The sequence below is a fragment of the Notamacropus eugenii genome, chromosome 7, assembly GCF_028372415.1.
Source record: "Notamacropus eugenii isolate mMacEug1 chromosome 7, mMacEug1.pri_v2, whole genome shotgun sequence".
NCBI lineage: Eukaryota > Metazoa > Chordata > Mammalia > Diprotodontia > Macropodidae > Notamacropus > Notamacropus eugenii.
This window is the reverse complement of record NC_092878.1, coordinates 9,214,790-9,242,405: the sequence shown is the minus strand read 5'-3', so window position 1 is coordinate 9,242,405 and position 27,616 is coordinate 9,214,790. Positions and strand designations below refer to the sequence as shown.

The window sequence follows — 27,616 nt, the reverse complement described above, 5'->3', positions numbered from 1 at the left end:
TGCAAATAACATGCAAATGATCCTGTTGGTTTTTTAGCTGGTTGATTCGTCATTTGGGGTATAAAGGGAAAAAGAACTGCAGCTTTTTTTTTTCCTGGGCAAGAAAAAGTCTCTACGGGACTGGAAGCCTCCTCACGCCTGGATGTCACACCTCCTGGCTCGGGGCTCCCTCCCAGGCGAGTGTGGAGGTGCCACGCAGGGCGCCGGGGAAGGAGGTGCTACGGGGATTTCCTGGGGCGCTACTCTGGGCGAGCACACACGGGGAGGGGGGATATGTCAGATCGGACTAAGGGAAGACGGGAGGAAGACCCCCCCACACATACACACACCCCGCAGATGCCCCAGCCAAGAGAGAGAGAGCTTCACAGGCTCAAGACGGCCCTAAAGCCCCAACGCGGGCCCCGTGGGGTGAGATGGAAGGGTGGTCCACCCGTGGCGTCCGTCAGAGGGGAGGGGCCCAGGAAGCAGAATGACCCGAGAAGACCCAGAGACGTCCAGGCCGGGAGAACAAAAGAAAGCCGAGGGCTGAGCTCGCAGCCCAGGGAGGGGGCTGGGACGGAAGGCGGCGCGCGGCCGGAGGTCCGCGGGGGACGGGAGGCGGCGTGCGGCCGGAGGTCCGCGGGGGACCCCAAGCTCTGCGAGCTCCCCCGGGGAAGCGGGGCACGCGCCAGGACTCCTCGGAGAAGCCCCGCGCGCATGCTCCGTCCGGCTCCTCGTGGGGCCGGGAGGGAGACCCGGCACCGGGGAGGGGGGCGGAGGGAGGAGGGCCGTTCTGCTCGCGCAGCCGCCCCTGACCGCGAGCGGGGCTCCGCGGCTGCTGCGGCGCTGGCTGCCGGGCCCTGCCGGAGCCGGGTCTAGCATGTGCCGCGGCTCCCGGGCGGCGGCGGCGGCGTCGGCTCCTCTGCAGCGGCGGCAGCGGCAGCCGCCATGGCCAAGCCCGGCGCGGAGCTCACCCGCGAGCTGCAAGGTACGAGGGCCAGCCCGCCCGGGGCATTCCTCTCCCGGGGCATCCCCCTCCCGCCTGCATCCCCGGGGCGCTGCAGCCCGCCGCTTCAGGCACCGCGCTCCTCCGTGCGCTGCCCCCCTAGTGCAGCCTGGCTCCCCCTGTCCTCCGCCCCTCCCGACGGCCCGGTGTTTCACCGGGTCTACCTCCCTGTCCCCGGGCCGCCGGCCCCGCCCCGCCCCTTCGTGACAGGTGCAGTTCCTTGCGTTCCCCTGTTGGGCCCATCAGAGCTTCTGGTCCTTGACCGGTCCCTTGGTCCATCCCCGGGGTGTTCTAGCCTTAAGACTCTCCCTTCTCCGCTGCCCCTGGCCTGGTCCTCCCAGGCAGACATAGGGAGCTGCCCCTGGTCCTGACCGCTGCGTCTGCTTCTACGTCCTCTACCCTGCCCCACCCCGGACTCCACTAGAGCCCCTGGGACGGGATGGGTGGGGGGCCATGCCCGAGCGAAGTGGGTCGTGGAAGGGAAAGTAGAGAAGAGACGCGGTTCTGGAGTTAAATTCTACTTCCTCGGAGCCCACAGTGCCCACCACCAATTTCCTGTTCCTCTACCCTTCCCCCAACCTGAAGCACGTCCTTGTTAATATGCGTTCCTAGAGAGCACTCAAAGTGAAGAGTAATCTTCAAACCCATCCCTCAGTCCTCTGCATCACTGTTTCAAGGATAGAACATGAGCCAGGAGATCCAACCGGGGTCACATAAAATCATTGGCAAAACATTGAAAATTAACTGAAACAGGAAGGCATATAGACATACTGTACCCACACACTCCCACCTACACACATACACTGTATATTTTTGAGAACTGAAAGGCATGGGACTTGAATGCATACTCACATAGGCGCCACCTTACTCCATGTCTTCCTATATGGAATAAGTAACTCAAACTGATTTCCTGGTTTTTATCTCTCCATAATATTTCCCTAGCACATATTCATACCCACCACCCACTGTCAAGTAGTCACACTGACACATTCAGTTAACATGCACTGGTGTTAACACAAATGTGAAGCAATGGCTATATCCTCATACCAAACCAGTCCTAGGGACACACTACGCCCTCATATACACAGAGTAACATTGACTCATTGTTGTATGCAATGAATACTATTTAACACAGGTTGGAAAAAAGCTTCACACCCTCAGAAGTGCACAGACACACACACCCACTCACAGTGACATAGTCTCACAATCTCTCTCTCTCTCTCTCTCTCTCTCACACACACACACACACACACACACACACACACACACACACATCTCTGGGACATCCAGTTACCCAAGTTTGCTGTGAACTACTTAGCCTGATGATACCAAAGAGTTAGCCCAGAGAAAGAGTGGTGTCTTTGCCCCTTTGTCTCTTGGGTTTTCTGTCTCATTCCCCTTTATATCTTTCCTTCTTACCTGCCCTTTTCTTTGTCTTTGTTTCTCTCTTTTCTGAGAGCCCAGGGGAGGGGGACTTCAGTAAGAGTAAGGGGTGTGCTAATCTTAGCAGCATTCACATTGTTTCCCACTACCACCATCACTACCACAGAAAGCATCCGTCGGTGCCTGAGCCGAGGGGCTGTGCACCAACAACATCGGGTGAAACTGGAGACCAAGCCCAAGAAGTATGAAGACCGAGTGTTGGTGAGGGGGCAAGGCTGGTAGGAGAGGGGCTAGGGTGGGTGAGAAAGGAACAGGGACAGGACAAAGAGCAGGAAGACTAAATTTGCATGAATAGCAAGAATCTCCAACATCCTCTCTGCTACTGGAGTTATCCTGAGGATGCTTTCTGTAAGCCTACAGAAGATTAACCTATATCCCTATACTTTTATTCAGTAGCAAAAAGCAGTTATTTTACTCATTTGTGCAATGTTTCACAGAACATTAAATACGAAATAATAGAAACATGATATCAACTTGCCCAGGAGTGTTTCTATCTGAACTCCATGGGCAAAGATTAAAAGAAAAAATAACAAAGAATAGTAAAGAATAACAATGATGGAAATGAAGGGAGCTCATTGGGGAGTGAAGGATACCATGACTCAGGGAGGATTATAGATGTAGCTTCCTTCAACAAGCTAACCCTCTCTTCTCTCCACTCTAGGCTCTAACTGCCTGGCGCCTCCATCTTTTCCCTCTAAAAGTCCCAGCTAAGGTGAGTTGGAAGAGCTGGGGAGAGGAGGGTCAAAACCCAAAGCTTGTCTTCTAGACCAGCCCATACACTTTCACCTGAACTAAGCTTCATCCATCCTTCCCCCTTGCCCCAGGTGGAGAGCTCTTTCAATGTCCTAGAGATCCGAACTTTCAGCACTCTCAACCAGAACCAGGTAAGAGCAGAAAACTAAGCTGTGAAAATATAAGGGCTTATTGGTACCCTCAGTTTTCAGCAAGGCAGTAAGTATTTATTAAGCACCTACTGTGTGCCAGGCACTCTGCCAAGCACTGGGAATAAAACCAAAGGCAAAAACATAGTTCCTGTCCCTGAAAAGCCCACAGTCTAATGGAGGGGGAGACAATATACAAACCACCATTCCTATGCAAAATGGTTGTAATCTCATAGGGAAGTCACTGTCAGTGGGAGAGACTAGGAGAGTCATCTTACCGAAAGTGAAATTTGACCTGAGTCTCAAAGGAAGCCAAGGAAAATGGAGAGCATTACATTGGTGGGGGCCAGCCAGTGAAAAGGAGTCAGGAGATGGAATGTATGTGGAGGAGAGTGAGGAAGAAAAAGACTGGCCAGGAATTGACCAGGGTGTGAAGGGCTTTAAAATCTAAACTGTAGAGTTTATGTTTGATCTTGGAGGTATTGAGGTGAAAAGCAGGCTGACCAAGGTTGGAGTTGTATTCGAGGGCCTGCCACCATGTCTCTCTCCCCAGATTCTGGTGGAGACGGAACGTGGCACTGTGAGCATGCGATTACCATCAGCAGAGAGTGTTGAACAAGTGACCAGGCATGTGAGCACAGCACTAGCCAAGGTCTGCCCAGGCCCTGGGTAAGTCACAATTTTCAGAAGGCCCCCATGTTCTGAGGACAAAGCTGAGGCATTTGGATCATGGGGGCAGGGGAGAACGGAAGCCTTCTTCCTTCCCAGAGTATTGCATCTACCTGTTGTCTGGTGGGGACTCTGGAACTGGGGTTTGGAAGGAACTAAAGAAACCTCACTCATCCATTTTGGGCTGGGCACATTATTTCTCTAGGTGCCTGATCCGTCGTGGAAACCCTGAGACCCCTGAGGGGCCCCGGGACACATCCCCCAACTCTGAGACCTCCACATCTACCACCCACAGTGTCTGTGGTGAGAATGAGACACACTATCCCTCCCCACCCTACCCCCATCCAAGGAGACACTGACCCTAAACCCAGCTTTGTCCTTAAACCCAGCTTTGTCCTTGATCTTACCCATCCTAGCCTGTCCCTGGAAGCAGCTATGATACGAACATCAGCATGACTGTTGCAGTCTACTACATGCAGAACACTGCACAGGACACAAAAAGGATGAAACATGATCACTACCCTTGAGGCGTCAGCAATTTGTAGCTCATTATTTTGGAGTATTTTACAAAATAATTTTCTTACAACAAGCAGCTTGTTATAGAACTCAATTAACAAGCATTTGTTAAGTGCTTACACTGTGCTAAGTGCCTAGAATAAAAAGACAAAAACCGTAATTAGATAGTACCTGTCCTCAAGGATCTTACCTTCTAATTATGTAATGGGAAAGAGTTTTGGACATAGGGTGAAAAGAGACCGGAGTTCGATTCCTGACTCTGACATGTATTAGCTGTGAGGTGCAAGGCACTTACCCTATATGAGCTTCAATTTCTTCATCCAGTGTATTAGAATCATAACAATTTTAGTACCTACTTCATGAAAGGTGTTGTGTCAAAGTAGACAGAGTCGTGCTTAGTTTCAAGGACTGGATTTAATTCTTGCTTCTGAGACATATTGGATATATCATTGTGGACAAGTCTTGGTTTCCCACATGACTCTTAAGGCTCTAGATCTTTCAGCTAATAAGCATCTATCACACACCAAGCACTATGTGCAGCATTGGGGCTACAAAAGAAGGCAAAAGACAATGCCTGTCTTTGAAGAGCTCACAGTCTAATGGGGGAGACAACAAATACTTCTATGCAGAATACATGGAAAATACTTAACAGGGAAGGCACTAGAATTAGGAGAGATCTGGAGACTTTCTGAAGAAGGTGGAATTTTAGCTGGAACTTGAAAGAAGGCAGGGAGGCCAGGAGGTGGAGATGAGGAAGAAAAGGGTACCAGGCATGGGGGACAGCTGGTGAAAATGCCTGCACTAAAGCTTTCTTGCTTGAGGAATGTCAAGGAGGCCAGTGTCACTGGATTGAAGAGGATGTGGTGCAGTGTAAGATTTAAGAAGACTGGAAAGGGGGGACAGAGTTTGAATGCTAAACAGGATTTGGTATTTGATCCTGAAAGTGATAGAGGGTGCCTGGAGTTTGTTGAGTTGGGGGGGGGCAGGATTTGATATGACATGCAGACCTGCTCTTTAGGAAAATCTCTTTGACAGCTGAACGAAGGATAGACTGAAGAGGGGAGAAACTTGTGGCAGGTAGACTATTGCAATATTTCAGGTGTGAAGTGATGAGAGCCTGTACCAGGGTGGTGGTAGTATCAAGAGAAAGAATGGGGTGTATTTGAGAGATGTTACAAAGGTGAAATTGGCATACCTTGACAACAGATTGAATATAGGGGCCGATGAAAGATAGTGAGGAGTCGAGGATGACATCCAGGTTGTGAGCTTTGGAGACTGAGAGGATGGTGGTATCTTCACCTTGTTGTGTTCGTCCTTCATTGCCAAAGAAGACCATGCCATCAGAAGAATGATGACATGACTAGTGCTTTACTTTGTTTTGAGTGAGGGAGTGCTGTGCAAGGTCACCAGCCTCACTTCTCCTCCAGAGCCATCTGAATTCAGTGACCAGATATTTATCAGGATGATTGGAGATGACTCAGGATGCACATCCTTCACCTTGTAACAAGGGAAGGTTGGAAGAGGAGAGGGTAAGGATAAGGATAATGAGTTCAGCTCTTGACATGTTGAGTTTAAGATGTCTACTTGACATACAGTTTGAGATTTTTCATAGGAAGATGGAAATGCAAGATTGCAGGTCAACAGAGAGGTTATGGCTGGATGAATAGATTTGAGAATCGTCAGCATAGAGATGATTAGAATATGATAGCGTAGATATGCATAAATCCCTAGGAGCTAATGAGATCACCAAGGGAAACAGTATAAAGGAAAAAGAGAAGGCTCAGTGCAGAGCTCTATGGGACACTCACAGTTAGTGGACATGACTCAGCTGAGTATCCAGCAAAGGAGTCTGAGAAGGAGCGGTTAGAAAGGTAGCAGGAGAACCAGGAGAAAATAGTGTCCCAAAAACCTGGAGAAAGGAGTATTAAGAAGAGGGTGGTCAGCAGTGTTAGAGGCTACAGAAAAGTCTAGAAAAATGAGGATTGGGAAAAGGTCATTGGTTTGGTGGTGGTTATTGTGTGGTTGGTCCTTCATTTTCTAAGAGGACCAGTGACATCACAAGAGTGATGTCTTGACTTGGGAGTGAATTGGATTTAAGTGAGGCAGAACTTCCCAAAGCCACACTCCCTCCTCCAGTCATCAGAGTTCAGTACTAGGTAAGATCTAAGTCAAGACAACTGGTGATGGACCAGGGATGCAATCCTTGGCAATTAGGAAATCATGGGTAACTTTGGAGAGAGATGTTTTGTTTGAAGAATGAAGTTGGAAGCCAGATGATAGGGAATTAAGAGGGTGAGAGGAAAAGAAGTGGAGGTACCTATTGTACACAACCTTGTCCAGGGGTTGCAGAATAATTATCATTACTAGGAGATGACTACACCAATGAAATTGTAGACCTATACAGAAGTGTAGAAGTTGCTGTAAGGATGAAATAATATAATATAATATAGTATAGTATAATATAATTATAATATAATACAATATATATATATGTAGAGTACTTGGCAAGCCATCATATCAACTGCTATTATCAACACACCTGGGAGGTATGCAGGTAGCACGCATTTTCATATTTAATGTTAATATTTAACATAATGTAAATATTATATATGACAGACTGAGGCTTGTCAAGATTAAGTAAATTGCCTAAGGTTGCTAGTTGGAGATGTGAGATGAAGACATAAAAGTCCTGACCTTTCATAGGATTTTAGAGCTGAAAGGCACCTTAGAAGTTACCTAATCCAAGCACCTCATTTTAGAGAGCAGAGGACTGAGACCCCAGCATGTAGAATAGACTAGTCAATTTCCTACTGAGACAGTAGGTATAGTAGACAATAGGACTCAACCTACCCCTTCACCAGGGTGGTGGCAGTATCAGAGAAAAGCTGGGGTGAAGAACTTCCTCTCTCTGCATAAGTCTGCATTTTTCCTGGAGACTAGAGTCTGTCCAAGTTACCTAGAGCTCTCACAGCCAGTATATGTCAGAGGTAGGGCTGGCACCTGAGTCTTTCTGGCTTTGAGACCAGTTGTCCATTTTCAAACCTGGGTATTTCAAATTCACCGCTCTTTCCATTACATCACACTGCTTCCATCCTCGATCCTGACCCCTTGCACCCACTTCTCCCCTGGAACCAACAAATCTCCCCACTCCATGAAGGTGGCTTCTCTGAGACCTATGCCGCTCTGTGTGACTACAATGGGCTGCACTGCCGCGAGGAGGTGCAATGGGTAAGTTGGGCTTTGCTGGTTTCCAGATGTAAGGAGGAAGGCTGGTGTATTTATGGGATCAAGGAGTAGAGAATGAGGGAAAGGGAAGGAAATCAGAGAGGCTGAGACAGGAGTCAAGAGAGATTTGGGTTCATCTTCTTTAGGATGTGGACACAATCTACCATGCAGAGGACAACCGTGAGTTCAATCTTTTGGACTTCAGCCACTTGGAGAGTCGGTAAGCAGGTGGGGCAGCAGGGGGCGAGAATGGCCAGCCCCCATCTCTACATCCACCCCCCACTCTCCTCCTTGAGCTTTGCTACTTCTCCCATTGTGTCCCCTTCCTAGAAACTCAAAACCTGATTCCACCTTGACCCCAACATTTCCACCTACTGCCTGCCATCCTGTCCAGGCTTCCTGCATTTCCTGCATTCCCTAGCCAGCTTCCCCTGCCACCTTCCCCCAGCCCATCTATCTGTCTTCCCTCTAGGGACCTGGCATTGATGGTGGCAGCCCTAGCTTACAACCAATGGTTTACCAAACTCCACTGCAAGGATCTACGCCTGGTAGGCACCAGAATGGGCCAGCATGTGAGATGGGAAGGGGGAAACAGCATTGCTCCTAGGCCGTTACCTCAGCACCCCCCTCTTTCAGGGCTCAGAGGTTCTGGAACAGGTGCTACACACCCTGAGCAAGTCAGGGAGCCTAGAAGAACTGGTGCTGGACAATGCTGGTCTCAAGACGTGAGTCTCTCTGGAAACTGGGAGTAGCTTCTTCCAAGCCAGAACACTCCCAGAGCTCTGGTTATAGAACCACAGAATGATAGAGCTGGAAGGGACCTTAGAGTTCTGGTGAAGCACCCCCGTCATCCCCCATTTTACAGATGAGAAAACTAAGCCCCAAGGAGGTTAAATGACTTACTTGGGGTCATACAGCTAGCCAGTGGAACTCAGATCTTCTGGTTTGGCAGCCGGCTGCTCACTTGCATATGATTTGCATATAATTAATGCCAAATTGAGTGGCTGTGTCCTAGCATAGTTTCTTTAAGCCCAACTTTTATTGTGTCTGATTGCTCTATCTCAGCCTTAAAAATTCCTGGTTGGGTTTTACATTGGTTTGTGAAGTTTGAAGTACAACCCTACAGATTACTCTGCCCAGGCTAGGTCTCCTGCTCCTTCCTAGACACCTAGATTCTCTAAGACAGTCCCTCCTGGGAATCCCTCATCCACATGAGGCAAGATCAGTGATTAAACCTGTACCCAGAGGCAGCAAGGTCACCTGGAAGGTTAGGAGTCAGGACCAGGGAGATTACAAGGGATGGGGATGGAGGAGGAGGCAGCAAGGACCATGAGTAATCCCAGTTTGAGACAAAACTGTTCCTCTTTTTTCCCTGAAGGGACTTTGCCCAGAAACTGGCTGGGGTGTTCGGGGAGAATGGAAGCTGTGTGCTACATGCCCTGACTCTATCCCACAATCCCATTGAGGACAAAGGTGAGAGCTGGATCCCCTTCAAAATCATGAAATCAGACCCCAGTCCTGGCCCAGATCCCAATTCTGATGCTAGCTTGAGCCCTGATCCCAGTGCCAACAACCATATCTTTGACCCTAGCCCTACATCCAAAACCAACCCCACCCTACACCAGTTTATCTATCCATTACTCAAATGAGTCCTTTGTCTCCTCTCGTAGGTCTCCTCAGTCTAAGCCAGCAGCTCCTCTGCTTCCCCACAGGCCTCACCAAATTGTGCCTGTCCAAGACTGCCATCTCCCCTCGAGGTACTGACTCTGAGAATAACACAGGGCTGACTGGGGAGGGAGGGTGGTCCTCATAGTACTGAGCCCCCAAAACCCTCAAGACCTTTATGAGACTAGCTCACTGCTCAAAACCCTGCTTCTTGGAGTACTAAATCCCTGTTCTCTCCTAAAAAGTTAAGAAAACATGGCCATGTTGCTATGCCAGTGACAGAGAGATGGCATGAAAATAGTGTCCATTTGGGGAGGATGGAGAGAAAGGGGAAAGGGGAGGAGGAGGGGAAGGGGACAACTGTGCCTATTATGAGTGGTGACCCAGCCTACTGTCCAACATGCTCAGGGCTCCTAGCGCTGGGCCAGACCTTTGGTGCCAACCCAGCTTTTGCCAGTTCCCTACGCCACCTGGACCTGAGCAAGAACCCAGGGCTACTTGCTACTGATGAAGCCAATGTGAGTTAAGATCCAACCACACTCCCCAAATCCTTCCCTGTTTCAATAATAATCACTTACATTGACATAGCACCTTTTAGGTTTACAAAAGCTCCTTCTTCACAACAATCCTGTCAGGTGGGTAGTACAAGTACATCATACCCGTTTTGTAGATGAGGGTGTTGAGGCCAGGCAAAGTTAATTGGCTTGCTCAAAGTCACACAGCTAGCAAGTGTCAGAGCTAGAACATGAACCCAGGTCTTCCAACTTGAAGAACAGGGCTCTTTCCACTATGCTCAGACCCCTCTTGGAAGAGCCTAAAGTATTTTCCCTGCCCACGTAGAGATCAGCCCCTGACCAAAGCCAGTCAGAATGGAAATTCTGAGCCTCCTCTGTACTGTGGCCCCTGGGACGAGGTGACCCCATTTTTCCCATGCCAGCACTCCTTCCTTCCAACTCTCCTCCTTTACTCTTGCCTCAGGTCCTGTACAGTTTCCTGGCTCAGCCTAATGCCCTGGTCCATGTGGATCTGTCTGGCACTGACTGCGCCATTGACTTGGTAAGAAAGACAACCCAAAAGGGATAGGGGAAAGAAAGAGGGGTAGCTAGGCCTAAAGATGACATCACGGAAGGGGACATAGAAGAGGGGAGATGAGGGGACCAAGGCCAGGACATGTTACCCTCAGGCTCCCTACTTCTGGAATGAGGAGGCTGGGGGAGAAATGGAGACAAGGTATAGTGAATTGCAGGAGAAGGTTGGAGTTTATAAGGCCCCAGTTGGAGGGATGAGGCAGAGGTAAAAAGTACAGTGGAAATTATTATATAGATGCCCCAATCCCAGCTCTGCTTCCTGCTACCCATGTGACTTTAGGCAGGTCATTTTAACCTTGCTAGCTCATGAGGGCCTTGGACTAGATGACCTTGAAGGTCCCAGTCATGTCTAAATCTGTCATCTTCTGTTTGAGATGGGACCTGCAGCGTGTGGGCCTGTAGATTCAGTGGAGTTTGGGGCAGGGTGAAATGAATGGTCTAAAGCTAGGTTCATTCCAATGGGTACAAGCTCTCCCAAACTAAACTGAGAGGTCAAGGGAGCATGGTGATTTGAGGGGAAAGAGGTGAGGGCATATTGGGGAAATGGAGAACCAAACCAGGGACCATTCTGTACTGTGCCCCTCTCCTGGCTTACTCTCTCTCGCTCTCTTTCTCTCATAGCTGCTGGGTGCTCTTCTCCATGGCTGCTGCTCTCACTTAACCTACCTCAATGTGGCTCGAAACAGCTGCTCCCACAGGTGTCCTAGGGAACAAGGCAGGCTAGGGAACAAGGCAGGGTGAAGTTGTGGGGTCTAAAAGAGGGAAATGGTTCTCTGAGAAGTAAGCTAGCAAGAATGCATTTGTGTGGGTGGGGGAAGTGCCCCAGGTTACGCACCTACCCATACCACTTTGTTCCTAAATCTGTCTTCTTGTCATCCCCTCTACCTGCCTCAGTTTCCTCAGCTACACAATGGGCATAAGAATAGCGCTTACCTAAGTGTTATTGTGGGGATCAAATGAGATGATATTTGTAAAGAGCTTAGACCTAGGCATGGCATATAATAGATGCTTAATAAATGTCTGTTCCCTTCCCTTCCCCAGCAGGAAGGGCCGAGAGGCTCCACCAGCCTTCAAGCAGTTTTTCAGCAGCGCTTATACCCTGAGCCACGTCAACCTGTCAGCTACACGTCTGCCCCTGGAAGCCCTCAGGTTGGGGGCCGTTGGAATGGAGTGGGAAGGAGGGGAATTGGAGCCAAGGAAGACAGAGTGGCCGGTATCTGGAGCCCCACCACCCACCTCCCTGACGGTCATTCCCTTGCTCACAGGGCACTCCTCCAGGGCCTCTCTCTCAACAGCCACCTCAGTGATCTTCATCTTGACCTGAGCAGCTGTGAGGTGAGAGACCCTAAATGCCCACTCTGGCCCACTCCCTTTTCCTCAGACCCAGAACCCCCATCTATCCCAGTTCTGTTCTGCTCTGGTTCTCAATGGTGTAGTAGAATGGAGACAAAATTTAAAGCCAGAAAAAATAGACTTGAACACAGGCTCCATCCCTTACTTTGTGACATCAGACAAATCACTAGACCTCTCAATGCCTCAGTTTCCTCATCTGTTTAAAAAACAGGTTGGACTAGCTGAGTTTTAAGGTTCCTCCCAGCTCTAAATATCTGGTCCTGTGCTTTGATCCAGGAGATTTCCATCCCCTTCCCTCTGCCTCATTCTACATCAGTCAATCACCAAGTATTTGTTAAGTGTCTGCCCGAGCCAGACATTGTGCTCAGCTCCATTTCCCCCCAATGTCTGATCGTCTGTCCCAAGGGCCACCTGTCTAGCGCTGTATCCACCACTGCCTTCCACATGCCCATACCCCTTACCTGATGGTCTATTTCTTCTACACCATTTAACAACTCTTATCTCTCGTTGAAGATCTGAAAGTATCAGGATTCCCCACCAGGGGGCAGAAATAGCCATGGTTTGGGGTGCTTGGCTATGGGATCTAGGCCAGTGTTACCTCAAAACCCAAAAAAGGAATAAGTGGGAATGGGCAGGGGTGGCCTTTCTTTCCCCTGGTGATGGAAGTTCACACCTCAGGCAGTCTTTGGTGCCTTAAATTTTATACTAGGTAAGGCTGGTGCTTCATTGTCTAGGGTTGGCATGGGCTGGAGCGGGTGGAGGGATCTTAATTCTACAGGTGAGATGCTTGGATCTCTGGATTGACCCTCCCAGAAAGTCAAGGTCTCAGGACACATCGTCTGGCCCCTGTTCCCTCTCCATCCCATGCTTGTTTCTTTGCAGCTTCGGTCAGCAGGAGCGCAGGTCCTTCAGGAGCAGCTCGGGGCAGTCAGTGCCGTGGGGAGTTTGGACTTGTCAGACAATGGTGAGAAAAAGCGGGTGCCTGCCCAGGCCAAGGAAGGGGCCCAGGTTAGACAGAGCAATCTGAGCTGAGGAGGACTGCTGTAGTTCCCTTGACTGGCTACAGATAAGCTGGAGACCCAGTCATCTTCTTGTGATTCAAATCCAGGGTTCGACTCTGATCTCCTGACATTAGTGCCCGCACTTGGCAAGAACAAGTCCCTTAAGCACCTTTTCTTGGGCAAGAATTTCAATGTCAAGGCCAAGTGAGTAACTCCTCCCCTTCCTGTCCCTAAAGACCCCTGTGTGCCCACTTCCATCCTAGGGGCCAAGCGCCTCCCCCAGAGATCTACCCTTTGTCTGTTGGGCTCAGTCATAACTCCAGTTTCTTTTCACTTTCTCACCTTTTTCTCCTCTCTAGCCTCCATGCAACAAGACTGATGCCATGTATGTGTATAGTGTTCTGTAGTCTACAAAGTGCCCTTCTCTCTCTCTCTCTCTCTCTCTCTCTCTCTCTCTCTCTCTCTCTCTCTCTCTCTCTCTCTCTTTCTCTCCCCCTCACTTCTTCCCTCCCTCCCTCTCTCTCTCTTTCCCGTTCTCTTCCTCTCTCTTTCTCTCTCTTCCCCCTTCTCTTCCTCTTTTTCTCTGTCTCTTCCTCTCTCTCTCTCTTTTTCTTCCTCTCCCTTCCCCCTCTTTCTTCTTCTCTCTTTCTCTTTCTCTCTCTCTCTCCCTCTCACAAACACAAAGACATAATCTCATTTATTCCTTTCAACAAGCTCATGACATGAAGAAGGGAGATGACATCCCCATTTTTACAGATTTGTTGCCTTCCTACTTCACCCCAAAGGGCATGATGTCTTCCTCCTCTGTCCCCTCTACATTTTCTCCCTCCACCTCTTACCACTTGAGCCCTCATTGCTCCCCAGGACCCTGGAGGAAATTCTTCACAAACTCGTGCAGCTGATTCAGGAAGAGGATTGTGTGAGTGACAGGGGCCCAAGCTGTTGGTGCAGCGGGCAGGAACAGGGGGGCCTAAAATGGAATGAGATGGGAGAGAGGGATGGATCTGATACCAAATCTTCCTCTCCCTCAAAAAAAAAACCCAGTCCCTGCAGTCATTGTCAGTGGCAGACTCAAGGCTGAAACTTCGAACCAGCATTCTAATCAATGCCCTGGGCAGCAACACCTGCCTGGCCAAGGTGGATCTAAGTGGCAATGGCATGGAGGACATCGGGGCCAAGATGCTGTCCAAGGCTCTGCAGATCAACTCTTCCCTCCGGTGAAGGCTCAAATTCCCTCCTCCCTGAGGCCCCTAATACCCTGTGCCTTAGCTACCCTACTTTTCAAGACTCTGTCTGCACATAAAGCTGTACCCCAAAGATCCCAGATTCTAAGATATCTCATCCCTGGAGCAGCTGACAGAACCCTTTCTTCCTCAAGCCCTAGAGGATCTCTTAGTCAGGAATGGTGGATTCCTAGAAGGGCTGTGTTCTCTACCCCTTATCCATAGCTCATCTCTCACCACCCTCCCTGAAGCAGGGTACCACCCAACCCAGGTCCCCAGAGGTAGAAATGACAAACCTGGTTCCCCACCTCCTCCTCCCCCTGTCCCCTACTCCAGGACTATCTTGTGGGACCGGAACAATACTTCAGCCCTGGGCTTTCTGGACATTGCAAGGGCCCTGGAGAGGTGAGCATGTCCTGATCCCAGATGCCCAGACCTTGGCCACACCCTAGCTTCCCCACTGTAATCCTTCATCCGCTGCCATTTGGCAGTCTTCCTTGGGTGTTTGGGGATGGGGGTGAAGGCAGGGCACTTAGATGGGGAAGAGGAAAGGTCTTCCACCCAGATGAGCAGATGGAAAAGAGTATAAAAGGGAGAAGCTTGGAGCAGGATTGGGGAGGGGCGGGGAGGCCTAGAGTCCTAGGACATGAGCTACTCTCCCCTGTTTCCCCCCTGGCTCTTTTCACAGCAACCACACACTGCGCTTCATGTCCTTCCCTGTGAGCGACATCTCCCAGGCGTACCGCAATGCCCCAGAGCGCACTGAGGATGTGTGGCAGAAGGTGGGGTACGGGGTGGGGGTGGGATTCCAGGGCCAAGGAGAAGTCAGGGAAGAGTCAAAGAGGGTGAAGCTGGAGCCAAGAGGGGCATGATGAAGGGGATGGTGGCCTTCTTGCCCTGACCCTCTGGCCTTTCCCCCACCCCTGTCATCTCTAGATCCAATGGTGCCTTGTCCGGAATAATCACTCGCAGACCTGTCCGCAGGAGCAAGCCTTCAGACTGCAGCAGGGTCTTGTCACCAGCAGTGCTGAGCAAGTAAATGCTTCCGTCTGGTCCCCTGTATGGGATGTGGAGCTAGAGTAAGAGAACATGAGAAAAAACACAAAAACACGGGACCATGCATTAAGACACACAGAGACCGCCTGCTCTCCTGAGCATCATGAAATAGTGATTACAAAATGACAACAGCCTACTCAGACAACACCCCACCCCCACACCCCTGCTGCCACCCCCATCATGATATATCACAGCCCTACAAGGTGGAGAGGACAAAAGGAAGTGTCCCTGTCTCATGAGTCATCGTCCAAAAGGGAGGTTGGTCAGAGGACTCCTAGTCCCTATAGAGTTGGGGGGGTGGGGGGAGGCCTTTGGCTCACTCACTTCCCCTTCCCACCCTATGCCTCCCTGACATTCCCCTGTTGGGCCCTGGCCCAGATGCTACAGAGGCTATGTGGGCGAGTCCAGGAGGAGGTTCGGGCACTGCGGTTATGCCCCCTGGAGCCAGTACAAGATGAACTGCTCTACGCCAGAGACCTCATCAAGGATGCCAAGAACTCCCGGGCGGTGAGCAGCCCTACTCTGCACTCCACACCTGGGCTTTTGCCAACTATCACCAAGCCTCAGACGGTACCACCCAGCCATTCCCCACAGCCCGGACTCCCGACCCCAGCCCATTCCACACCCCACCAGCTCCTCTCCTCCCCTTGCCCCAAATTACCAGAGGTGGGCAGTCAAAGCAAACCCCAAGGAGACATCTGGAGCTAGAAGATTGAAGACCTTCCCTCCATCCCAACAATGCTTGCGGTGTTGTTCCCCGATATGTTCTCCTCCAAGCCCCAAGCTCTGCTGACTGAAACAGAGCCGGGTTTTGGCTTTGTAACTACATTCCCCTCCCCTTAGCTATTCCCAAGCCTTTATGAGTTGGGTCATGTCCTAGCCAGTGATGGTCCTGTCCGGCAGAGACTGGAGTCAGTGGCCAGTGAAGTGTCCAAGGCTGTGGACAAGGAGCTGCAGGTAAGTACTGAGGGACCAAAACCATATAGGACAAAAACCCAGTTCTGAGCCTGTCATGGTGACCCAGAGGCCAAGAAACCCCAGCATATACCCCAGGGGGACCCCACCATTGAACCAGAAGGTACCAGGGCAACAAAAAAATGGCAGATGTGAGATCCCAGCACCAGACTGTGTCTGAAACCCCTTCCTGGGGTCTCTGGCTCCTAACCCTCCATTTTAGGCTCTAGCTTCTGAACTCTGATGTGGTTGGAGGAGGGGAAAAGCAGCAGACAGATACTAGGTCAAAGATTTTCAGCTAGAAAAGACCTTAGAAGTCCCATCCCTACCACCACCACTCCCCCCCACCATCTTCCAGAAAAGTTGCTGAGACCCAGAGAGGTTCAGTGATATGCCCATGGTCACAGGTCATAAATAACAGAGCTAAGATTTGAACTCAGGTACTCTGACTCCAACTGTATTTTCCCAATGTTTTTTGCAGTCTTTATCCCTCCTCTCCATCTCTCTGTCTCTGTTACTGTCCCTTCTTTTCCCTCCTTCCTTCCTCCCCACCTCCCTTTCTCCATCTATCTCTATCTCTGTCTTTCTGTCTCTCTTTCCTTCTCCCTCCCTCCCTCTCTTCATCTCTGTCTTCCTCTATATCTCTCCCTCTCTCTATCTGCCCCTCCCTCTATGTCCCTTTCTCTCTCTTTCTCTCCCTCTCTCCCTTCTGTCCCTTCACCACCTTCTCTCTAGCACACACACACACACACACACACACACACACACACACACACACACACACAGCAAGACAGTATTGTGTAGTGAAAAGAGCAAGGTACTAAGATCAAGGCCCACCTCTCCTGGCTGTGCTGGATGTATAACCCTAGATCAACAAGTTTCAGCCTATCTGAGCTGCAGTTTTTGCTCTGTGGACTCTGGCCCTTCTGTCTCCCCACCCCAGGTGATCCTGGAGTCAATGGTCAGCCTGACCCAGGAGCTGTGCCCAGTGGCAATGAGAGTGGCAGAAGGCCACAACAAGATGCTGAGCAGTGTGGCCGAGCGGGTCACTGTGCCTAGGAACTTCATCCGTGGGGCCCTGCTGGAGCAAGCAGGGCAGGACATTCAGAATAAACTGGAGTAAGCTCCTTCAGGACCAGGGGGTTGGGGAGATTGGGGCCTGGGGTAAGGGAGACAAGCATGGCCAGATGAAATAATCAAACCAGAGTACTTAGGGGACAGGGGACCCTGGACTGCTCTCAACAATGAATAATGAATGACTCAAATCTCCATTAAAAATAATAAATCATTAACTGATTTCAATGTTCCTACCGAGGGCTAGACATAAATTCTAATAGAACGGGCCTAGGAATTCGAATGCTGGGTTTTTAGAGCCAGGGTCTGTTTCTGTCTTGGCATCTGCAACCAGCTAATCTGACCTTTATCTCTGTGTGGGAGGCCCCAAGGGCATCAAAGGGAGGGGACAGTGGGGGGCTCTGCTGATCCCCCAAGTGTGTCCGCAGTGAGGTGAAGCTCTCAGTCGTCACCTACTTGACCAACTCTATAGTGGATGAGATTCTCCAGGAGCTGTACCACTCCCATAAGAGTCTGGTGAGGATCTATGCTCTGGGGGGACACCTAGGCATGCCAACATAGGCCAAATATACCTTCTAGCCTGGCCCTGGTCATTTCCCTACCCCTACAATGTCCCATTGACTGTGCCCCCTCTTTCCCTCCCCAGACTTGCTGCCTGGCAACTTTTCCTCCCCAAGGATCTTGGGTAGTGGCCTGAGTCCTTGAGATTGACATTCAGAAAAGAACAGGGCCTAAGGAGCTTCCCTTGTATGAGGGGGTCAGCCCTCTGCCCCCTATCCTTATCCTTCTCAGGCCCGTCATCTAGCCCAGTTGAGGACCCTCTCAGAGCAGCCAGGTGGAGGAGGCGCAGGGCAAGAACTGTCCTCCCAGGCCCGTGGTCGGGGCCGAGGACATGACCATGAAGAGACCACAGATGATGAGCTCGGAACCAACATCGTGAGGCTCCCACTGAACCCTGTGTATCCCTGATGTAGACTTGTCTATCTCAGCCTCTTCTGCCCCACCAGCCTTGTCTCATTTCATCTCAATAGCTTCCCCCTCCCTCCTTCTAGGGATTCTACTCCCCACCCCATCCCACCTGCTCTGACCTCATCCCATAGCCCTGTCTTACCCAGTCTTCTACTTATCTCCCCCTGATTTCCCCATCCTCCTGCCCCCTACTACTCCTCAGCTCTGTAGGGAGTGGGAAAATGGGAAAAACTATGAGGAGGCCATGCCTTTGTTCCTGTGAAGAGTGGGGGGCTCTGGACAAGGATTCCCAAGGACCCCAGTTTTCTAACCCTGCCCTCCCCTTCAGGATACCATGGCTATCAAAAAACAGAAACGTTGCCGCAAGATCCGGCCTGTATCTGCCTTCATCAGTGAGTTACTCCCACCCTTAATCTACTTCCCTTCCCACTCCCACCACCCCTGTGTCCCCTTTTCTCAATACCACCTCTTTCCCTGCCCCCTTTTCTTTGCATCTCCATTTTCTACTACACCCCAGTTTCTTCCTTTCTCCTTAACCTTCCAACCCAACTCCCCAGCCCCTAGCCTTTCTAACACAGCTATTCCCACAGGTGGGAGTCCGCAGGACATGGAGGGCCAGCTGGGGGGGCTGGGGGTACCCCCAGGCTGGTTCTCCGCCCTAGGGGGCAATCAACCCGCCCCCAGTGGCTCCTGGGAGGGCCTGTCAGAGCTGCCCACCCATGGCTACAAACTGAGGCATCAGACACAAGGACGGCCCAGGCCCCCCAGGACCACCCCCCCAGGGCCTGGCAGGCCCAGCGTGAGTCCCTGGGGGCCTTTCAGGGGAACAGTGACAGTCTTCAGCAACTTAGTAACTACAGACCTAAGTGTTCTGGCTTTAAGGCCCCAGATTCCAGAGCTCCCAGCCTCCATATTTAAGGCCCATGAATAACCAGAGCAGAAAGTCCTAGTTTCTATCTAACAGAGAAGGGGATGAGCCAGGAAGACCCAAAGATGGGAAACTATTGTCTAGCAGTTAGTGGAGGGAAGCAGTTTTCCTCACCTGAGGTGAAAGGCAACAAGCGACCTGATATAGCAGAAGGAGCACTAGATTTGGAGTCAGAAATGACCTGAGTTCAAATCCTGGCTCAGCTACCACAGTCACAGTTTCCCAAATTAAGAGGTAGAGGTGCCTTCCAACTTTAGTTCTAATGGTCCTTAATTCCATAAACAGGGTGTGGGTGGGGGAGTATAGACAAAAGGACAAGATCCTGATTCTAATCAGGAAGTTCCTGTGTGGACTGGAAGGCAAGCTAAGATGATGGTCCCTTTCTCAGCAGGCACCAGGACCGGGGACCCGACCAGAGAATGGGACAGCCACTCGGCTGGATGAGGGGCTGGAGGATTTCTTTAGTCGAAGGGTCATGGATGAAAGTTCCAGGTGTGCCCCACATAGGGGAAGGATTAGGCTACTAAACTCATTCCCAGAGACTGCTCTGCCAGCTCCCTCAGAGGTGCCCTCCACCCCACCCCATTTGAGGGTCTACCCAAGAGTAGTGTTTCACAACCCAAACTATACCGTATACAAGATGCTTTAGACTGATTTCCAAAAGTTCTGAAACCAGACTGTGAATTCCAGGAATTATAGTCTCAGGCAAAAGTGGTTTTATATACAGATTTTAGTATCCAAATTCTCTGCAGCTCCTACACAGAAACTCTTCAAAGTTCACTGGCCGAGGCTGGGGCCAAGAAGAAGGAGGGAAATGGATGTGGGGGAGAAAGAGTCAGGGAAGATGAAGCCATTTAAAAATGTATAGGTTATAAGTAGTAAAAGATCTTTGGTAGTAGAAGTTCTGAGGAATGCTGTTAAAAAATGCTATGGAGCTTTTAAAAAATGCAATCCTCCCTAGGTTCTTAGGGGACCCATTCCATACAATTTTCTCAGCATTATTCCCTCCAGAGCCCATATCTCTGGGATATTTCAGTCCTTTTCTCTCTCCTCCCTGAACTTTTATTAATTAATCCCTAGAGCCTGATTCCCATTCCCTAGAAGGCTCCCACAACCTTAAAGGAAAAAGTCTCTACTCAGATGTCAGAAACAATGACTGGCCCGATAGAGGTAGAACAAAGAAGAAAGTCAGACCCAAAGCACAGGTTGCATGTGATGGTGGAGTGTACCTGAGCACCTAATACCAGCTCTTAGCAACACCCATTTAAGGCTTTGGGGGCACTGGACTCCTGAGCAAGGCACGATGAAAAAGTCAAGTTGTCATCTGCCCTTATGTTCAGCACGGTCAGATCATTACCAGAAACCTAGACCAGCTTATCAAAAAAAGACAAGGCTGAAAAAATTTGGAGAGGGCCAAGAGGAGAATCTTAGAGAGATTGGAAAGGAGGAAAACTCAAACCTATGAAGAATAGCCAGCTTGAAGATGAGCCAGAAGGTCATCTGAAGACACCAGGGCTCTGAAAGGTTCATTACACCATCTCCATTGAATGACCAGAAGTCATTTAGATCTAAACTACCTAAAGAGATCTTAAGGTCAGATACAAGGAAGAACTTTAGCAATAGGGATTTCCAGGGAGGCAGAAGGCCAAACGGAAAAAAGTTTGTACCATGTGAACATTGTCTCTGTGACGCATGTGTAGATGGTGGGGAGTTTGGTCATTAAATTTCCCCACCCACATGTAGTTCTCCCCTCTCTCTAGCTATCCCCGGACCTTGAGGACAGTTCGCCCAGGCCCAGGTCCTGCAGAGCCCCCGCTGCCCCCACTCCAGAAGAAGAGACGACGAGGCCTGTTTCACTTCCGTCGCCCCCGGAGCTTCAAGGGGGAGCGGGGACCAGGATCCCCCACCCCTGGGCTCCTCTTGCCCCCTCCTCCTCCCCCACCCCCAACTGAGGAGAGTCCTCCCACCCCAGATCCCCCAAGCCTTGGCGATAATTCCACCCCCTGCTGGAGTCCCGAGGAGGAAAGCGGCCCCCTCCCAGGGTTGGGGGGGAGCCGGGGACCCTCCTTCCGAAGAAAGCAGGTAAGATAGAAAGTTCAACCTGTCCCTGCCTTATGCACTCATTTGAGAAATTAATAATGGAAGAATTACAGGGGTAAAAGTGGGTAGGGGGCAAATGAATAACTCCCTTTAAGGGTAAAAGCCACAGACTACTGTCTTAAAAAAAAAAAAAGAAAAAGAAAAGGATTGAGTAAAGGGTCAGTGAGGAGAGAATCTCTTGAGTGTGTTGGTGGACAGCTTTCCCAGGGAAAGTTGAAATTGTTTACTCCAGAACCAGTGTTGGCAGCAGAGTCTTCCTTCCTCATCCAAAGCTGTATTTAATGGAGCTGGGGTCTTATTTCAGGGCATGGAGGGGACAGAGTCAGGGGAGGGAGTCCCATTATCCGGAGCAATGCAGCCAACAAGGGTTCATGGAATTGCCCTTCCTGGTATGGGTCGAGCCAAGGGCTGGAGTTTTGATGGGAAGCAAGAGGTGAGAAAATCTGAGGGGTATGGAACTAGGGAGGGAGGGAGGGAATCATGTATCTTCTTTCCCCTGGAATCTGAGGGGTCATCCTCAAGCTTCATGTCACTGCTCCAACTCCCAGCTCTCATTTCAGGGTACAGATGCCGACCTGGAAAACAGTGTCCAACCTTGGCAGAGACGGCGCTCTTCTGATGATGCAGGTGAAAGAAGAGTTATCAACACCATCTTTCTTCTCGTCTCCCACTCTCCCCAGCCTCTTTTGACCAAACCACCTCCTTCCCCCTCTCCCTTGCAGGGCCTGGATCCTGGAAGCCCCCTCCACCTGCCCAGAGCACCAAACCAAGTTTCAGCGCCATGCGTCGAGCAGAGGCTACTTGGCACATAGGTATGGGCTGCTTGCTAGGCAGCCAGCATCATTGGCTGAGCTAGGTGCCAGGTGCCAGGTTGGGGAGTAGGTAAAAGACAGAGATACAAAAAGAACAAAAGATATGTCTTTAAAGCAGGCCTGCATAATGTATAGGCTGCAGCCCATTTACTGGCCCACAAGAATTTTGGACAGCCTAAGAAAACTTTGAGTTACCACTGGGCGCTCTCCTGTTTTTCACATGTCCCTCAGCAACCCACCATCCTCAGTCTGTCTCTAGTCTAACCTGTCTGTGGCCCAAAGAAGTTTATAAATTGTGCAAGTTTGCTTTAAAGAGTTTAGAATCCAGTCAGAGAGACATGGCATAAATACATTAAGGTCATCTAAAACACCATATGCAAAGGTATAAAAATCTCTTTACAAATGGGGATTTGGTAGAACAACGTCATTGATTTGTTTTGTAGAGCAAAGCTATTGCCCTGTCAGTAACGTAAACTAACGATGCTTTGGAAATCATATTATAATGCATTCAGTACCACAAACAATCCCATACAGCAAATGTTTTCTTTGGTCTTTATCCATGCACCAGTCAATTTATGAAGACCGCACTTGATTGGATGCTTTTTGTGTTGTTGAGAAAAGGAGAACCAGAGCCCAGGCTTTGATCTTCCTATGAAGAAGTCATCATACTCACTTCAGTTTTCCCCACCTCAAACATTTCACTAGCCTAAGAGTACACACCCCACAAAATCTGAGAATTGGGGTAGAAATGAAGGTAGCATAGCCTGAGAAAAGGCTGGACTGGGAGTCCACATTTGTGACTAGTCCCAGCTCTGCTCCTAACAGTGTAACCTTTGGCAATTGACCACCTCTCTGGTCTTCAGGTTTCTCCTCGGAGGAAATAGAAAATATCTCGTGAGCTTTCGAGTTCCAAAGTTTTATGGTTCTATACTATTTGGGGAAGAAAAGTGAAGGTGAGGCGTGGGATGTTAGGAAGGCCAGAGAAGAGGGAATGGTGGGTGAGGTCTTCCCCCTTACCCCTACAAGGTTCAGAGTGCTCCTTTTCTTTACCTATTTAACTAGTAACTTCATTGAATATATTTCACCTTCAACTCCTATGAGCTAGGGCATATAATTCCAGCAATATATTCATTTGAGCAGAATTCCGCTCTTAAGAAAATGATGCGCCTGTCCCAAGGAGTTTGTTAAATGACCTTTTGTGTGTGTGTGTGTGTATATATACATATATGTATGTATGTATATGTATGTATGTATGCATGTATATACACACACGTATATGCAGGGTGTAAGAGAGATCCAATCCAACAAACATTTAAGGTGTGCAAGGCAGAAAAGTCTAGGAGCCTCCAATACAACATAGCAAACATTTATTAAGTGCCTCCTATGTATAGAGTACTGTCCTAAGTACAAGGGAAATGTAAAGCTTAGAAAAAATACGGTGTTTGTCCTCAAAGAGCTTACAACCTAGTAAGGTGATTAGATGCAAAGCCAAATAAATACACAATAATATATGATAGGTACATTAGAATGAGACACAAATAATGCTATGTGCCATTTGAGGGGAAAAGGTCAGAAACAACTCCTGGAGATCAGGGAAGGTTTCCTGAAGACAGTATCAATAGAGGCAAGTCACTGAGCATTGCAGATGTTTGATAAATACCCTTCTGTGGAGTTTCCTGTTCCACCATTTCTGCTTCCCATGTGCTCCACCACCATCAGTGACACATAGAGAGGTTAAAGCCCAGGAGGTGCATGCTCAGAGAATCATATATTTATTTAGGAACTAGAAATCGCCTAGACTAGACCTAATGGCACTGTACTTTGAACCAAAAGCTCAAGCCCAAGCTCTGACATTTAGAGATTATAAATTCTCCTGCTAGACTGAAGATTCCTTGAAGGCAAAAACTCTCTTATTCTGACTTGTCTATGTTCCCTGGAGTCTAGCACAGTGGACATTGAATATAGGCTTGTTTTATATTGTATTTCTGTAACTGGGCAAGTAATTTCATCTTATTAAACCTCAGTTGTGTCATGTGTAGAATGAGAGTGATAATACTTGCCTTACCTATCTACACATAATAGTTCTAAGAAAAGTGCCTTGGAAGCTGTGTAAAACTATAAAAATGGGAGGTATCGTCATCACCATCATTACTTTTCCACTCTCCTTCTCTCCCACAAACACAACAGACCAAGATCAGACCAAACTCTTTCTAAGTCCATGGTAGGGCTGTATTATCAGCACTTCACCTAGAGTAATAGTCTCCATCCCAGGGCTCAGATCATTTGAAAGTACTAAGTATCAGTTAGGTGTCTGGAATAAATCCTTGCACATATTTCTTGAATGCCTGGAGGTTGTTTTTCTTCTCTGATCCACATTACATGTCTTAGGACCAAGAGTCAACTAAACATACCATTAGCATGTTGATACCCTCTGGTAGAGAGCTGGCAAGTCCCTCTAGAAAAATCTCACCCACCCCCAAGCCTGAAGAAAGAAGGGGATGTGGATGGCCTCAGGCTCTGTCTGTCTTCAAGCTACCATCTACCACCACCATTAGAAGCATCCTCCATACTATCTCCTACCATTGAACATAAAAACCACTGAAGGAATTGGGGGGCAGGGGAGGAAAGGAGAAAAAGAGAGTAGTTGAAGTCCCTTCCCGCAAAGGCTGTAAATTTCACAGAAACAGAAATGAACTGAACTGATTGGCGTACATGGTTCTAGAACCAGCAACCTGGTGAGTGGCCCATAGAATTAGTGTGAGCTATTTACCTTCATGTCTTGAGAGGGATTCCCAGTTATTTCCAGTGTCTCTGGCTCTTCCTTGGTAGATTCTGGGGTCCCTGGCTCTGCCCTGTTAGATTCTGAGGTTCTTGACTGAGCCCTGGTAGGTTCTGGGGTTTCTGGCTGGGCTCTTGTAGGTTCCAGAGTCTGTGGCTCTAGTGACAAGGTTATGCATGTGGTCAGGGTTTCCTTCCCTCTGCATCCAGAGCTGGCATATTCCACACAGCCCTTGAGCAGGATGAGACCCAGGATTAGGGGACTTTGGAGGCAGGGCAAGTAGCAGGATGATGCCAAGAGGAAACAGAAGGAATTGGGGGCTGAATTCCTTAGACCATCTCTGCATAGAGCAGTGATGTCTGATGAAAGGAACAAGTGTGGGCTTTGAGGAAACAGCAGGAGGTAATGGATGGCTAAGGAGAGAGAACTGACAGATTCTACTGGCTTCCTGTTTCTCCCCCGGCCCCCCAGCTGAGGAAAGTGCCCCCAACAACAGCAGACAGAGCCCCAGCCCTGCCTCTGCTGAAGGGGAGGGAGAAGAGGGAGTCCTGCTGTCAGAGAGGGAGATTCTGGCCCGAAGCACCAAGGTAAGAGCACAGGGAGACAGGGCTGGAGGGCGACAAGGGCCTGGGAGGAAATGCCCCAGGGTGAATGGGCTGACATGATCTGATGTCCCCCACCTCTCCAGGATCTTCTTGTAGCTCCTCGGCCCCCTAAGCCAGTGGCTGTGCCTCGGGGCCGGAGGCCTCCACTGGAGCCAGGGGGCAGGGAGGAAACTGAGGCCCCAGCTGCCACAAAGCACCGACAGAGGCTGGGTTCTCATCGAGACCAAGAGGAGCCAGAGGCCCAAGGTAAAAGATGAGGTTGGGGACAATGGAACCAATGGAGAAGGGGAGGGAAGGGGGATATCTTCAGAAGCTGGAGAGCTGACTCCAGCTTGGGGGATCTAGAAGTTCCTTCCCATCTGCTCCAAGTACCCCAAACCTCCAAGAGGAGACGTCTAGACTTCCATCTCGTGAAGCAGTTGGGTTCTAGCAGGAGGCACCAGACCAAATTGGCCTTGAATAGCATGGGAATGAACCCAGCACCCCCTGGGGTTTGAACTCTTATTTCAGGGCTTCCCAACATGGGGCGAAGAGCAGCCCCTTTGAAGCCCAAGCGGACTCGGAGAGCACAGTCCTGTGACAAACTAGAGCCTGACCGAAGCAGACCCCCGGACCCTGCGGGTTCAGGGGGAGAGGGTGAGTGGGACGTGGGAATACCTCACCACCCCACAAGCCCCTAGTCCTCTACCCTGATCTGGCACTGTCTCTCAGCCAGCTGACCTAGCTCCTTCTCCCACCTTGCCCCCCTCTTGCCACCTCTTCCACCCCAGAGCATAACACTTCTCGTGGTTTGTTTCCAACAGGAACCAGTGAACTTGGAACAGACTGATACTGCCCTCAGTGAACCTTCTCCCCATCCCCTATACCCTCCCCCTAGCCATGTGCCTAACAGAGACTCAGATGTCCCCTTCCCCCAGCATCCCCAGATTTCTCCTGTCTGACCCCTTAGGGGCAGGGGAGGGGAGGGGAGAGTTGGGAAGAGATCTCCTTAGTGGGAAGGGGGATTGTCTCTGTCTCTCCTCCTCTGGTGGTGGGGGGAGGGAGAAGCTTTTTCTCCCTCCTCATGGTGGGGTTGGGGGGTGGATCTTTGTCCCTCTACCCCCAGGGGGATCTCTCTTAAGTTGTACAGAATAAAGACACCAAAATGACTTCCCGCCTCTGAACTCTCTACCACCCACTGCCCCATCACTCTGCTATCTCAGCCCCTACCCCGAAGACACACTCATACCCAGTTTCCAGCAGTTCCCCTAGCTCTGCAGCTGCCTATGGCTAATCCCTGCTGGGAACAGAAATGGCAAATCAGACAGCCCCTCTCAAATGAGGAGGAACGCTTCTGATGGGGAGGGAGATAGTGGGAAAGAATCATAACCGTTCCCTGACACTCTAGCCAGTAGGGGCAGGATCTATGCCCTCCCCAAAATGGGGGTGGGAGAGGAGGGATGGAATCAAAGGAGTGGCACTATTCACTTGGGGATTATTCAGGGACAACCAGACCCATGATGTCTGACATACTCAAAGGAAGATAGATGGGGGGAAGCTGTGCATAAAGTATGGCGTTGGTCACGCAGTCATGGCATCTTGTAGGGGAAGGATGTGGGGCATGGCCTTGCATGAAAGAGATGTGCTGGACAGGAGGAAATTGTGTTTTCATGACTCTGTGTGTTTGTATATTTGCCTGGATGGCATAGGTCAGTCAGGATTCTCTGTATGTTGTTCACTGTGTCCCATGTTAAAAGCTGACCTGTCTTGAGTCCCTCCATTCCATTTAGCATCAGAGGATCATATCTTTAAAACTAGACAGGTCTTTCAGAGCACTCTAGTGCAGGGATTGACAAACTATGTCCCTGAATCCAGATTGCCACCTGTTTTTGGCCTGCTCTGGAGCTAAGAATGGTTTTACATTTTTAAATAAAGTTTTGAGAGGGAGGCAGATTTGGCCAGTGTTGTAGTTTGCTGGCACCTGATAGTCCAACCCCTTCCTCCATTTTATAGGTGAGGAAACAGACTTAGAGAAATTAAGAGACTTGCCCAATGTCTTACAGGTAATAAATGATGGGTGAAATTTGAATTTATATCCTATAAATCCAAAGATACGGATTTTTTCCACTGAGCCACAAAAGAGTAATTTGGGGCATAAATTCTGACAAGGCATACATCAGTCTCCATTTTGGTTAAATGATAAGTTAAACTAGATAACCTTCAAGGTCCCCTTGGGCTCTGAACCCATGCTCTTCTGATTCTAAATGTTGTGGAAGGACCCAGAATTGGTCATTTACCTCAACATAGAGGG

At 49.8% G+C, this 27,616-nt stretch overlaps 1 protein-coding gene across 8 annotated transcripts; it reads left to right on the top strand.

Moving 5' to 3' along the window:
• Window positions 1–339: 339 nt before the first annotated feature.
• CARMIL3 (capping protein regulator and myosin 1 linker 3) lies at window positions 340–26,475 on the top strand. Of its 8 annotated transcripts, none has more exons than XM_072624294.1 (40): window positions 340–967; window positions 2,535–2,629; window positions 3,090–3,140; window positions 3,253–3,312; window positions 3,863–3,978; window positions 4,184–4,281; window positions 7,652–7,722; window positions 7,866–7,939; window positions 8,192–8,267; window positions 8,356–8,444; window positions 9,098–9,192; window positions 9,390–9,476; window positions 9,793–9,902; window positions 10,363–10,440; window positions 11,094–11,170; window positions 11,517–11,621; window positions 11,738–11,807; window positions 12,708–12,789; window positions 12,934–13,030; window positions 13,691–13,745; window positions 13,871–14,043; window positions 14,386–14,454; window positions 14,738–14,831; window positions 14,986–15,084; window positions 15,484–15,612; window positions 15,949–16,062; window positions 17,003–17,178; window positions 17,562–17,649; window positions 17,926–18,069; window positions 18,431–18,494; window positions 18,693–18,901; window positions 19,422–19,522; window positions 20,791–21,112; window positions 21,435–21,563; window positions 21,691–21,757; window positions 21,853–21,942; window positions 25,193–25,308; window positions 25,410–25,572; window positions 25,837–25,962; window positions 26,130–26,475. In XM_072624294.1, the coding sequence occupies exons 1-40, from the start codon at window positions 928–930 to the stop codon at window positions 26,153–26,155; spliced, it is 4,125 nt and encodes a 1,374-aa protein (XP_072480395.1). In that variant the 5' UTR covers window positions 340–927; the 3' UTR covers window positions 26,156–26,475. The 8 variants fall into 8 exon arrangements, with proteins under 8 accessions (XP_072480395.1, XP_072480393.1, XP_072480394.1 ...); XM_072624292.1 differs by having other exon boundaries at window positions 19,419–19,522; XM_072624293.1 differs by having other exon boundaries at window positions 11,514–11,621.
• The last annotated feature ends 1,141 nt before the right edge of the window (window positions 26,476–27,616 follow it).